Below are 14,383 nucleotides of genomic sequence, written 5' to 3'. Positions count from 1 at the left end.
ACAGACACAGAAAAGGCACTGCACAAAATTTAACAAATCTTCATGATTAAAAACACCAGGCAAAACCTTCATGACATTATGCTAAGTGAAATAAGGCAGGCACATAAGGACAAATTTGTAGGATTCCACTATATGAGACTCCTAGAGTGTCAAATTCATAGAGACAGAAAGAGGAATGGTGGTGCCAGGGACCAGGCAAGTTAGTGATTAATGAGTAGAGAGTTTCAGTTTGGGATGATGAAAAAAGTCTGGAGATGGATGCTGGTAATAATTGTGCAACAGTGTGAATGTATTTAATGCCACTGAACTGACTGTACAGTTAAAGACAGCTAAAATGGTAAATTTTACATGTATTTTACCACAATAAAACACACACACACACACACACACACACACACACACACACACACACACGGAGCTGGTTAGGAATAAAAATAAATTTCCTTAATATTAAAAGCCCATTTATGGGGCACCTGGGTGGCTCAGTGGGTTAAAGCCTCCGCCTTCGGCTCAGGTCATGGTCCCAGGATCCAGGGATCGAGCCCAGCATCGGGCTCCCTGCACAGCAGGGAGCCTGCTTCCCACCCCCCCACCCCGTCTCTGCCTGCCTCTCTGCCTACTTGTGATCTCGGTCTGTCAAATAAATAAATAAAATCTTTTAAAAAATAAAAATAAAAAAATAAAATAAAAGGCCATTTATGAAAAATTCACAGCTCAATGGTGAAGACTGAAAGCTTTCCTTATAAATCAGGAATAAGATAAGGATACCCACTTTCACCACTGCTATTCAGCATGGTACTGGAAGCCCTTGCAAGAACAATTATGCAAGAAAAATAAAAATTAAAAAAATAAACGCATACAAATAGGAAAAGAAAAAGTGAACTATACATGATTCTCCATATAGAAAATCCCATAGGATCCAGAAAACTACTACTTGAGCTAATAAGTGAATTCAACAAAGTTGCAGGATATAAGATCAACACACATAAAATCAGTTGTTTCTAGAGACCAGCAATAAACAATCCAAAAAGGAAATTAAGAGAACAATTCCATGTATAATAGCATCGAAAAGAATAAAATACGCATGAGTAAATTTAACCAATGATATGAAAGACACATACAGATCTTCCTTGACTTACAATGGGGTTATGTACCAATAAACCCATCCTAAGTTGAAAATATTGTTAGTCAAATATGTATTTAATACATCTAACCTACCAACATCATAGCTTAGCCTAGCTTACTACCTTAACTGTACTCAGAACAAGTGTACATTAGCAGACAGTTGGGTAAAATCATCTTACACAAAGCCTATTTTATAATAAAGTGTCGAAAATCATATAACTTATCGAATACTGTACTGAAAGTAAAAAATTGAATGGTTGTATGCATACAGAGTATTTATAAGTGTATTATTTGTTTACCCTCATGATCACCTGGCTGACTGGGAGCTGGGGCTCAATGCCACTGCCTAGCATCATGAGAAATTATCGTATTGCATTTCCCCAGCCCAATAAAAGTTCAAAATTCAAAATCAGAAGTACAGTTTCTACTGAATGCAAATCACTTTCGCACTACTGCAAAGTCAAAAAATCGTAAGGTGAACCATCATAAGTTGGAGACCATAAGCTGATGGGGCACCTGGCTGGCTCAGTTGGTAGAACATGCAACTCTTGATCTCAAGAGTGGCGACTTTGAGCCCTATGTTGGGTGTAGAGATTATTTAAAAATAATATATTCAAAAAAATAAGCAGGGGCAACCTGGGTGGCTCAGTCAGTTGAGTGGCCAACTCTTGGTTTTGGCTCAGGTCATGATATCGTGGGTGGTGGAATCAAGCCCCACTACAGGCTACACACTCATCTAGGAGTCTGCTTGAAGAGTCTCTCCCTCTGCTCCTCCCACCACGTGCTCACTCTCATGCATGTCCTCTCTTGTTCTCTCACTCTCTAAAAATAAATAAATAAATCTTAAAAACAAACAAACAAACAAAACCAAAACCCAAACAAAGAAAGACTTGAATAGACATGTCTCCAAAGAAGATATAGATACAAATCGCCAGCAAGCACATGAAAAGATGTTCAACTTCACAGTCACAAAGGAATATAGCAAAACACAACCACACTTCACCCTCACTAGGATGGATTTCATCAGAACAACAACAACAGAAAGAAAACAGGAAATAAGAAGTGCTGACACGAGTGTAGAGAAAGAGGACCACTTGTACATTGCTGGTGGAACATAAGCTGGAACAGCTTGACAGTTCTTGAACTTCACAGTTCTTTAGTAATACTACACACCTATTAGAATGGCCAAAATCTGGAACACTGACAACACCAAATACTGACAAGGATGTAAAGCAAAGGGAGCTCTCACTAATTTCCAGGGGGAATGCAAAATGGTACAGCCAGTTTGGAGGACAGCTTGGCAGGTTCTTACAAAAACTAAACATACTCTGGAGTGGAGGCGGGTGGGAGGGATGGGGTGGCTAGGTGATGGACACTGGGGAGGGTATGTGTTGTGTTGAGCACTGTGTATTGTGTAAGACTGATGAATCACAGACCTGTACCCATGAACAAATAATACATTATGTTAACAATAAAAATTAAAAGAAATAATAAAGCTGGGAAAATACCAGGAAAAAAAAACCACAAAAATCCTAAACCTACTCTTACTATATGATCTAGAATTGCATTCCTTGCTATTACTTACCCAAAGGAGTCGGAAACTATCTCCACACAAAACCCTGCACATGGATGTTTTATAACAGTTTTATTCATAACTGCCAAAACTTGAACAGAAACAAGATATCCTTCAGTAGATGAATGAATAAACTGTGATACATCCGGACTACACTATTGAGCACTTAAAAAAGAAACTAGCTATCAAGCCATAAAAAGACATGGAGGCAGGTTAAATGCATATTTCTTTTTTTAATTTTTTTTTTAAGATTTATTTATTTATTTGACAGACAGAAATCACAAGGAGGCAGAGAGGCAGGCAGAGAGAGAGGGGGAGGCAGGCTCCCTGCTGAGCAGAGAGCCCGACGTGGGGCTCGATCCCAAGACCCTGGGATCACGACCCGAGCCGAAGGCAGAGGCTTTAATCCACTGAGCCACCCAGGCGCCCTTAAATGCATATTTCTAAGTGAAAGAAGCTAATCTGAAAAGGCTACATATTGCATGATTCCAATTATATGACATTCTGTAAAGGCAAAACTGGAAACACTAAAAAAAATCAGTGATTGTCAGGGTTGGGTGGGGGTGAGGGAATGAACAGGCAGAACACAAGAGGATTTCTAAGGCAGAGAAAATATTCTGTATGATACTCTAATGACGGATACATGTCAATATATATTTTTCCAAAACCATAGAATGTACACCACCAAGAGTGAACTCTAAGGTTAAGCTAGGGGCTCTGGGTGATTATGATACATCAATGTAGGTTCATCAATATAGGTACAGAGTGCGGACTACTCTGGTAAAGGCTGCTGGTAAAAGGGGAGAGTATACATGTATGGAGGCAAGGGGTATACCTTCCTCTCAGTATTTCTGTGAGCTTAAAACTGCTCTAAAAGTCTTCAAATGAAAAAAAAAAAAAAAGAGAGAGAGAGAGAGAGAGAGTTAAGCATAGAATTACCATATGACCCAGCAATTCCAGGCCTAAAAATATATCCAAGAGAAATGAAAACATGTCTAGTACAGCATGGTGATTACAGTCAATAATACTGTGTTGCATATTTGAAAGTTGCTGAGAGAGTAGATCTTAAAAGTTGTCATCACAAGAAAACAATTTTTTTTAACTATGTATGATGAAAGATGTTAACTAGACTTATTGTTCTGATCACTTTGCAATTTATACAAATATCATTATGTTCCACACCTTAAACTAATACAATGTTATATATCAATTATACCTCAATTAAAAGAAAGCTACATGGAAATTTGTAAATAAATGCTTATAAACATTTCATGGTCATCTCCTTTATAAGCATGATAATTAGCATTATTCTTAACAGTCAAAAGGTGGAAACCACCCCTACATCTACCAATGGATGAAGAGATAAACAAGCTGTAATATATACATATGATGGACTATTCAGACATAAAAAGGAATGAAATACAGAAGTCCTGAGACATGCTACAACCTGAATGGACCCTGAAAACATCATGCTAAGTGAAAGAAACCAAACACAAAAGGTCACACATTATATGACTCTATTTACATGAAATATCCAGAATAGGTAAATCCTTACAGACTCCAGGGAGAAAGGGGAGGGGGAAATGGGGAGTAACTTTTGGATTTCTTTTGGATTGATGAGGTGGTGGTCGCACAACATTGTGGATATACTAATAACACTGAATTGTTCACTTTAAAATGGTTAATTTTTATGATGTGAATTCCACCTCAACATTAAAAAAAATGAAAGATGGAGAATTCTTTTTAAACTACAAAATCTAGGCAAACCTCATGGGTCCCCTCCTTCTTCAGGAGCTTTGTACTCTCAATAAACCTTGCTCTGCTGCCCACCATAAATAAATAAACAAATAAACTACAAAATTTAATTCTCTTTACTTTTTAAAAAAAGATTTTGAGACAGAGTCCAAGAGAGAGTCCTTCTTCAATAACAGCTCATTTTGGGGTGCCTGGGTGGCTCAGTGGGTTAGGCCTCTGCCTTTAGTCATGATCTCAGGGTCCTGGGATCGAGCCCAGCATCAGGCTCTCTGCTCAGCATGGAGCCTGCTTCCCTCTCTCTCTCTCTCTGCCTGCCTCTCCGCCTACTTGTGATCTCTCTGTCAAATAAATAAAATCTTAAAATAAAAAAGCTCTATTTTGATACAATTCATATACTATACAATCACCTATCTAAAGTGTATAGTTCACTTGTCTTTAGTGTAGTCGGAATTGTGCAACAATGACAACTGATTTTATATAAGTATGTATGTATACATTTTAAGTAATCTCTACACTCAATACGGGACTCAAACTCATGATCTTGGGTCACATGCTCTACCGACTGAGCCAGCCAGGTTCCCCTCACCACTATTTTAGAACATTTTTTTTTTTCGATAATTTTAGAACATTTTTATTAATCCCCCCCCCCCCCCGCAAAAAAACCTAGTACCATTAGCAGTCACTCTCCATTACCTCTTTCTCCAGGCTCTAGTCAACCACTGTTCTACTTTCTGTCTCTATAGGTTTGCCTATTCTGGACATTTCATAAAAGTGGAATCATATGTTGTGTGGTCTTTTTTGACTGGCTCCTTTCCCTTAGCACGTTTTCAGGGAATTTCCCTTATTTCAACTATAAAACTTGTTCCATGTATTAAAATGTAAGGAGAAAAGTAAGAATATTAAAGAACCACTTAGAAAAAGAATATTACTGAATACAATGGCAGATCAAGAGTCCAAAACAAATCTAGTTAAGATGAATCTTTGTAAAATATAAATCAATAGATTTGAAGTGAAACCATTGTAAGATGCAACAAAAAACACAAATTAGGGTAAAAAGAATACATCAGGGAATGTATTTTACAAAACAAATAGCTTGTCAAAGAGCACCTTTTCCCTAAAAAGGTGTAGGAAAATTGATTACAAGGTTTAATTAAAGGGAGAAAAACAAAGAGTAAAGAATCATTGCCTTTGTGTATGAAAACGCCTCCAGTCAGTGTTTCTGGAGATGTGGTCCTTGGACTACCTGCACCAAAATCTAAGAACTTGTTTTGAAAATCAGATTTCTGGCCTGTGCCCCAGAAAATCACTAAAGATGAGGCCCTGGGAACTTTTTTTTTTTTTTAAGATTTTATTTATTTATTCGTGAGAGACAGAGAGAGAGATAGAGAGAGGCAAAGGCAGAGGGAAAAGCAGGTTCCTGGCAAAGCAGAGAGCCTGATGTGGGACTCCATCCCAGGACCCCGGTATCACAAACCGAGCCAAAGGCAGACGCTTAACCCACTGGGCCAACCAGATGTCCCTGGAAACTATGTTTTGTTTTGTTTTGTTTTAAAAGATTTTATTTATTTGACAGATGGAAATCACAGGTAGGCAGAGAGGCAGGCAGAGAGAGAGGGGAAGCAGGCTCCCTGTTGAGCAAAGAACCCAATGTGGGGCTGGATCCCAGGACCCTGAGACCATGACCTGAGCAGAAGGTAGAGGCTTTAACCCACAGAGCCACCCAATAGTTTCCAGCCTGGAAACTATTTTTAAGAGATACTCTGGATGACTCTCATGAATACTAAAGTTTGAGAACTGATGTCTAATTAATGCAAGTTAACACAAATGATTAAATTCGTATCAGAGTCAAGAGAAGAGTGAAAAGAGCAAAACGCATAAAAGAGTAAGATGAAAACAAAGAAAAATACTTCAAATTTTGGCACACTGTGCTCTAGAGAAAAGAGAAGTGATGTCTGAAAACTCTTGTACAACTGATGTTGGAAAAAAATTATAAATGTGTAAATACACCAACCACTGTGCTAATACCAGTGAAGACCACTGAGGGTATGACATAGGAAAGCATTTTTAAATGTAAGGTTGCCTGGTACAGAAAGCACCTAACAGATGCACAGAAAGTTTGTTGATGTGTCAACTATTTTTACAAGTACAGTTATATTTAACTATCTTCATCCTCTGAAAATCTAGAGAAAACCTAACTTTTTGCTGTGTTAGTCTTTACACGAACAACAGCATGAATTTTGTCAAATATTATGTCAGCTACTGCTGTGCAAGCTCAGGGTTGGGACATTTACTTTCAGACCAAGATAATCTCTATTTTTAAGGGTAGCCTTATGTAAACAAGGACAGGCAAAACTAGAGTGAAATTTCCCAACACTATGAACATTGCGTGATAGCGCTTAAATTTCCCTGAAAAATCACTAAAATGTGTATACAAGGATAACCTTTATTATTCTAACTGTAAGCAAATATTCCTAAAGATGAAGTATTAAGTTCTATCTCATTATTTTACTTCACTGAAGAAAATCCATTTTGGTTTAGCAGGGAAAAAGACAAGAATTTTACATTGCATAACTCTCAAAGGATCTCAATATCAGAATACAAAATTTGTCTACTTTCCCCATTAAAAAACATACTTTCCCTATAAACTCATAAATTCAAACTGACTTTCTAAAGTCTCTTTTGCCTCACTTACTTAGACTGAGACTTATAATGCATTTGGAAACCCAATTATATTCCATGTAACCCTAAGGTGCAGATGTTTCAACATTTCCAGGTATGATTATTGTGCATCTCATAAATGAAACAAACTATATTGGGGGAATGAAGTAGCTAATGCATGCAAATAAACTACATGGGAAGTTATGCTACTTTCATAGGAGATTTTTATTATCAACATTTGACTTGATACACTAAAGTCTCTAAGTCTCTAAAAGTTCCCTGATACTTTTTCTTTTCCTAGTTTATGTTTTAAAAGGCAGACATCCCACAATTATCCAAAAAAGGCTGGCTAAAGCACAGATGTGTGGACTTTTTCACCAACGTCTCAAATTTCCATCCAATAAGCAATCAACCATATTCATCATTAAGCCCCAGCTCCCAACTCCCAGACATCCCTAATATGCTCAGTGTGGCCCCTTCACACACTTCAGTCCAACCTACCCGCATACACACAGACACACACATACAGACACACACCACCCTATTGGTCTCCAAGTCTCCCACATTGGCACAACAAACAGCCTCTCAACATTCATCTGTTTTGCTAACCAAGGGCCTTTCTTGCTTCTTCCACTGAACCTGCACAGACTTGACACTGCCTACAATCTCTTGTTCCATTTCTTCCACAATAGTCACTATTCAAAGCTACAAAGAAACAAGTCAATGTTCCCTAACCGCAGACAGCTTATTTAACTAAATACCTCTCCTCATCCCCCCCCCCCCCCCCCCCCCCCGCCATTCTCTTTCCTGCTTTTGTTATTTAGAAGGTGCAGGGTCTGGGAAAAATCTCACTCACCTCATGCTATAGGCACCAGCACCCAGTTCCTGGCCGATCCCGGACAGACTAGCATCAAAGTCCTGCACCAGCCCAGATTCAATCACTTCATCGGCCAGAGGCAGCTTCAGAGCCCAGGCCATGCTGGCTCCTTCCTTGCCCCAGGAGACACCGTTTCTTGTACAAAGGCAAGTAGTGTGATTCTACCCAATGGGGCCAAGACTGTCGAAAACTCCAAACCAAGATCTCCCACGCAGTTCCCCCTGGCCAACCCCAAGTCTGAAGCACACTGCCCGCACAACTAATCTGCCATACCCTCGGCTCCTAGCTCCTGCCTCGACTTCCAAAATCCCTCCCACCCAGCTCTCTGAGGCCGCGCGCGGGGCCCTTGGTTTAACTATTCCAGATTCCCCCGAGGCAGCCCTGGACTCCCGTACTCTCAATCCTTGGGCTCTCCCCTTGAGCTCGTGGGGGTCACTCGCTGCCTTCCAAACAGACCAGCAGCAGCGACCCGCTGCCCACCCGGCGCTCCCACGCCGCTTTCGCACCTTTCCCCCCTATCCCCTTCTGCGGGAAGCCCCCCTCCCTCTGGGGACCCGCTCTCTCTTTCCCCTCCAGGCCTCGCTTCCGGTCAGTCCCACGATCACTTCCGGTCACCCCTTCTCAACCCCGAGGCTCTTAGAACCAAATCCAGGTCTCCGCCGAGCCAACTCCCCGTCCTCTGCAGTCCCCCACGGCCTGAAAACATGGAAGGGGAAAGTCCAGCACCCACGGGAAACCCGGACTCGCCAGGGTCCTCCACCGCCCGCCGCCCCAGCGCCAACCAATCATGGCGCCCTCTTCCTTTGCGGGTCCGGAGAGCGTGACGTCACCCTGCGGCTCGCCAATGAGGAAGAGAGTTCGTGGGCTTCGCCAGCGATAGTAGGCTAGCTGCGCCACGGCCCCGCCCCCGAGGATGGGCTGGGCGGTCCAGGAGAGGACCCGGCGTGCGTCAGGTGTCTCGGGTTTAAATGGCCTTCTCTGTGGCCACCGCAGGACTGCCTTCCGCTGTGTACGGAGTCCGCACTCTAGGGCGTGGGTGGAGCCTTCACTCTGGTCTTACCCAACCTACTCCTTCTCGGGGAGGAGTCTGCACTGTTTTTCTCGCGCTCCCTGTAGGTGCTCCTTTGCTCCTGGAATAATCTCTTTCCTTAAACTCACCTCTTGGAAGGTCAAGACTCCGCTTATCCTCATCGTCCGCGTTCTCCCTAATAAATTTGAGCAGAAAAGCACGAGATGGGTGGAAGTTCGAGTTTTTAAAAAGGTCGTGGACTGAAGATTAGGATTTAGGCTGGCGTCTTCACAACTAGTTTGGTGATTCTCGAATAATCGCTAAATCTCGTTGAGTTCGATTCCTCATTTGAAAAGTAGGGATAACCATCCCTGCTCCACCTTCCTTCGTTGTTTATCAAGCATCAACTATACACCAGGAACTTTATGACATTATTAGTAATCCTCAAGACAATCTTGTATTTGGAATTATAGTCCTAAAGCTAAGGATGATGACCCTCATTTTACCAATAGGAAAAGGAGCCTAGGCGTCTGAAATTTGCCACAGCTAAATTGCCCTGCCATGGGGAATCAGAACTGATTCCAAAGTCTGATATTTTTTTCCTATAAAATGTTGCCTATATGTTAAAGTATTGGTTCATTGTTGTATTCCATTATTGAACTTTTTACATTTTGTCTCGAGTCGTATATATCTGCCTTTTTCACTACACTGCGATTTCCTAAATAAGAGAAAAAAAAAATTTTCAGGCTTGTGTTCTACATATCTCCTAGTATAGTTTCTGCATTCAATAGGACTTTTAAAAAAAATGCTTATTGAATTAAGAAAGGAAAGAGGTTGGGGCACCTGGGTGTCTCAGTGGGTTAAGCCTCTGCCTTCGGCTCAGGTCATGGCTCAGGGTCCTGGGATGGAGCCCCACATGGGGCTCTCTGCTCAGCGGAGCGCCGGCTTCCTCCTCTCTCTGCCTGCCGCTCTGCCTACTTGTGATCCCTCTCTGTTAAATAAATAAATAAAATCTTTGTTGTTAAAAAAAAGAAAGAAAGAAAGAAAGAAAAGAGGTTGACATGAAGTTAACAGCATGCCCCCAGTTTCAGCCACAAGATTCTCTTTGAGGGCTCAAGGCTTACTTTAATAAGCCCTGGCATCCAAGTCTTGGTTCATTCATTCAATATCTTCATTCTTCAATATCTCTCCAAACCATTTCTTCTTCCCTAGAGCCAGGTTTTGTCTCAAAATATGTGCTTATAAGTAAACCAAACTGGTCCTGGGCTCAGAAACCAAAAGAGAGATGCCATAATCAAAATCCTTTGTAAACAAACATTGTGGGGCGCCTGGGTGGCTCAGCGGGTTAAGCCGCTGCCTTCGGCTCAGGTCATGATCTCAGGGTCCTGGGATGGAGCCCCGCATCGGGCTCTCTGCTCAGCAGAGAACCTGCTTCCTCCTCCCTCTCTGCCTGCTTGTGATCTCTCTCTCTGTCAAATAAATAAGTAAAAAATCTTAAAAAAAAAAAAAAAACCAAAACAAACATTGTATCCAGAGTATTTTTACATACCTGTTAGGTGGAACCATGCCTCCTTGAATTAACAGCTTCATCACTACATGCATAATCTGGGCAAATAACTCTAAATCTCTGGTGTAATAATTAGAGACTCGCATTTACTGAGCCTTTCCTCAGTGCCAAAGTCTCGACTAGGAGCTTTAAGTATAAAAACTCATTTAATTCTCTCATCTCTCCTGTCAGAAAGGTACCATGATTAGATTAATTTCATAGATAAGGAAACTGAGGCTTAGAAAAATTAACTGGCTTATTCAGGATCACCCAGTTTGTGAGTGGTGAAGCCTGACCAATCTCACAGTTTGGACATCTAACCATCATGCCACTCTCTCTGTGAACGGTTTTAGCCTTAAAAAGATCTGCTTCCTACCTATTCTTTTCGGAGGTGACTCCTGAAGCTTGTGGAGGTGAGAATATTGAATTATCAAACTGCACACATGAGGATATCTTGGATGAAACATTTTTTTAATATACAGAAAAATGGCTCAAAGTGAATGGATTTACAATAAAACAAGGAATATTTATATTAGATGTTTGGAAGAGATAATTACCATATTCAGGAATCTTATGGAGCCCTCTCCTTTGGAAAATATTTAGAAAAAGACAGACTTGTCCTTCTCAGAAGTGTTTGAGCTTAAGTTTAAATTCTGAACCAAACTAAAGGCCACAGGGGTGGCTCAGTTGTTAAGCTGTCCTCAGCTCAGGTCATGATCCCTGGGTCCTGGGATCTATCGGCCCGGCCCGCATCCGGCTCTCTACTCAGCAGGAAGCCTGCTTCTCCCTCTCCCACTCCCCTGCTTGTGTTCTCTCTCTCGCTTTCTTTCTCTCTGTCAAATAAATAAAATATTTTTTAAAAAATTTAACAGCCTCAGAAGTCCTCCTTACCATTTATTAATTCTAAAATAAACTGGGTAAGATGAGAAGTAATTCCTAAGCTTTGGTCCCTCCCAACTGGAATGCAGATCAGTGTCCAGATTTATGTCTGTGAGCCCAGACACCACTGTGGGGAAAAGATTTTACAGACTATTTACTCCTGGAATGCTATGACTGGGGGAATGGACTTTTCTCTTCCTCTCTCTTTCTTACGGTAACTAAAAGTGAAATTGGAGTGCCAGGGCTGGAAACAGGGATTTCAGGGACAGCCCTGGGAGCTCTCCTTCCAAGAGAACATCACCAGGTATTCCCCTGGAAATCCAGTACCACCTATCAATACAACAAATTTTGTATGAGTAAATTCATCCCACAGTGAAAATCATGGTTCTTATTAGATATAATAAATATGACTAATTAATTAGAGCACCTGTGGCACAGAGCTCCAAATTCAGTATTCCAGACCACTGGGTGGAGCTAAGGCTTATACGCAAAGGGCTCATTTCCCTAGATTATGTCCTGAAATGAGACACTGTTTAGGTGGAACTGAGGGGGTTCAGAACGAGTCTCCCCAAAATGTGCATTTCTGGCTTGTGGATTAATTTGAGCTAAAGTCAGTCAAGGCCTGAAAAGGCTGAAGAAGAGCTTTTATCTTCCCTTTAGCTGCCTAAAGTAATTTAGATAGAGGGCCTAGTCCAGGAAGAGAACTGTCATCAGAGATAACTACAAAGAAGATGAACTAAGTATGGTAGCTATGGGAAGCTCGATAGGGCCTGTCTGTTCAGATTCCTTTCTGGCTCCATTGTCTCTGCATGCCATGGCAACCATTTGCTTACCAAACGTTTGCTCTTCCCATCTTCCTGTAAATTATCTTCCTCCCCTTTGAAGTCTCAGGCCCCAGGCCCCTTCCCCATAGCTCAGGATGGCATATAACCCTCAATCGCCTGACCACCTGTGAGTCTCATATTCTTATGGGGCTGTTGTACGTATGTAAATAGATTTGTTTTTTGCTGTTAGTGTGTTTCATATCAATGTAATTAATAGACCCACCAAAAAAACCTAAAAGGGTAAAGGAAAAATTCTTCCTCCTCTACAGAACACAGCGGAGCTGACTCTGGGCAGTAAAAACATGTGAAAATCCCACCAATAAGATCAGGACAGAAAAGCAATTCCCAAGTCCCATCCTGTATGGGGTAAGATTAAGCACACAGGCTTTAGAGCAACTAACCTGTGTTCAAAACCTGGTTCTGCAGCTCACAAACAAAGCAACCCTAAGTAGGTTCCTCATCTTCTCTGTGCCTCAAGTTCTTATCTATAAAATGGGTATAATAGTAGTTCTTACTTTACAGAATTATGGTGAGAATTAACTGACATAATGCATGTTAAGTACTTAGAAGAGTACCGGGCACATAGTCAGTGATCAATAAGGGTTAGCTATTATGATGGACAAAAGGGGATGCTAGCACCTGTCCTGCCTACTTCTCAAGACAAACCAATTCTCTCAGAGGCTTGAGGGCTCAAGCTTCTGGGTCAGCACCCATCCATCCCCTAGGCTTCCCTTCTCACTCAAATACTGAAGTCAGACACTGTTGCTGGGTTCCCTAGTCAATTAGTGGGCATTTTCTTCTAGATACAGGAAGAAACCATTATCTAGGCAGGCTTTGTTGAGGGACTGACCACCTAATTTTAACTCTTCACGTCTTCAAACATCCCTCCCCATCCCCACCCCCGACAACCCTATGAACCCCAGTCTGGTTTCTTTGAAGGACTCTGTAGTTGAGAGAAAAGGAAATCAAAGCCTTTCACAGTCATGCAGCTCCAAGCATTTTCTGGTAGCCTGCATCTCTTATCTGTAATCCAGAAATCAGCCCACATCTTCTCCAGTTCTCCAGTCCATAAAAGATCAATTCCCTCTTCACAGCAGTCCTCAGCACAGTGGACATCTGCAATATTGTGATTTATAAGATACATATACATATATATACACACATACATATACATATACATATATATTTTTTTTTTTCATTCTCTGGATGACCAAAATACAGTCTCATATATATTTGGTCTTCACCCACCGTTCTTGGCTCACACTTCCTAAAACCCTTGGAGGTTCCTGAACAATAGAGCTATGGGAGCATCTTCTGTGATATTTGGTCTCTGTCCTCAGTTCCTGAAAATGCTTCAGAGCCATGAAGGTGAACTGGGTGTCTTGTTATTCATAATAAGCTCCTTTCTACCACACCTGCGTTTGTTGAGGAAGGTGGCTTTTGGAAAGCATGTAAGGATGGGGACTGTTGCCAGGGAAAAAAACTTTCAGTCCCACCCCCTGATTTCTGGGAAAGGGAGAGGGGCTAGAGTTTGAATCAATCTCCAGTGGTCAATGAGTTAATCAACTCATGGTTGATTAATTAATTAATTAATCAACCATGGCTATGTAAGGAAGCCTCCATAAAAATCCCAAAGGAGGGTGTTCAGAGAGCTTCCAGGTTGAGAAATACAATAGTTACATGTGCCACTGTGCCAGGGCCCCAAGCTCCGTGAACATAGAAGCTCCTTTGTTCTGGATCTTGCCATATGTTTCTGTTCATAGGGATGTTGATTTGTATCCCTTAATGACCTTTGTAATAAAGTGGTAATCTAGTGAGTAAATGGGTTTCCCTGAGTTCTGTGAGCCATTCTAGTAAATTAATTCAAACCAAAGAGGGGGTCATGGGAACCTCTAATTTATGGCCAGTTGATCAGAAGTGCAGGTAACAACCTATACTCACAATTGGTATCCTGTTGGAAGGGGACCACTGGAGCCTCCAATTTGCAGCAGGGCAGTCAGAAGCACAGGGCATGTGATGGTGTCAGAAGTGGAGGGTGGTCTTTTGGGACTGAGCTTTTTACCTGTGGAATGTGATGCTATCTTCAGGTAGATAGTGTCAGAATTGAGTTGAATTCTTGGATACCTTATTGGTGCCT

The 14,383-nt window shown here is 41.4% G+C and overlaps 1 protein-coding gene across 6 annotated transcripts in view; it reads right to left on the bottom strand.

Moving 5' to 3' along the window:
• Window positions 1-8,961, bottom strand: part of TFCP2 (transcription factor CP2) — a 59,324-nt gene extending 50,363 nt beyond the window's left edge. For 3 of the 6 annotated variants that reach the window (XM_047741676.1, XM_047741681.1, XM_047741682.1), the window contains exon 1: window positions 7,968-8,959. In XM_047741676.1, the coding sequence (XP_047597632.1) occupies window positions 7,968-8,089 (122 nt within the window). In that variant the 5' untranslated portion in view covers window positions 8,090-8,959. Of the gene's footprint in view, window positions 1-7,967 lie in introns of all 6 variants that reach the window. The other 3 variants (XM_047741677.1, XM_047741678.1, XM_047741679.1) reach the window with 2 other exon arrangements.
• Between the last annotated feature and the right edge of the window lie 5,422 nt (window positions 8,962-14,383).

The sequence above is a fragment of the Lutra lutra genome, chromosome 8 (assembly GCF_902655055.1).
Source record: "Lutra lutra chromosome 8, mLutLut1.2, whole genome shotgun sequence".
Taxonomy (NCBI): domain Eukaryota; kingdom Metazoa; phylum Chordata; class Mammalia; order Carnivora; family Mustelidae; genus Lutra; species Lutra lutra.
Note: the sequence above shows the minus strand (reverse complement) of the source record. Positions and strands in the feature narration are given on the sequence as shown.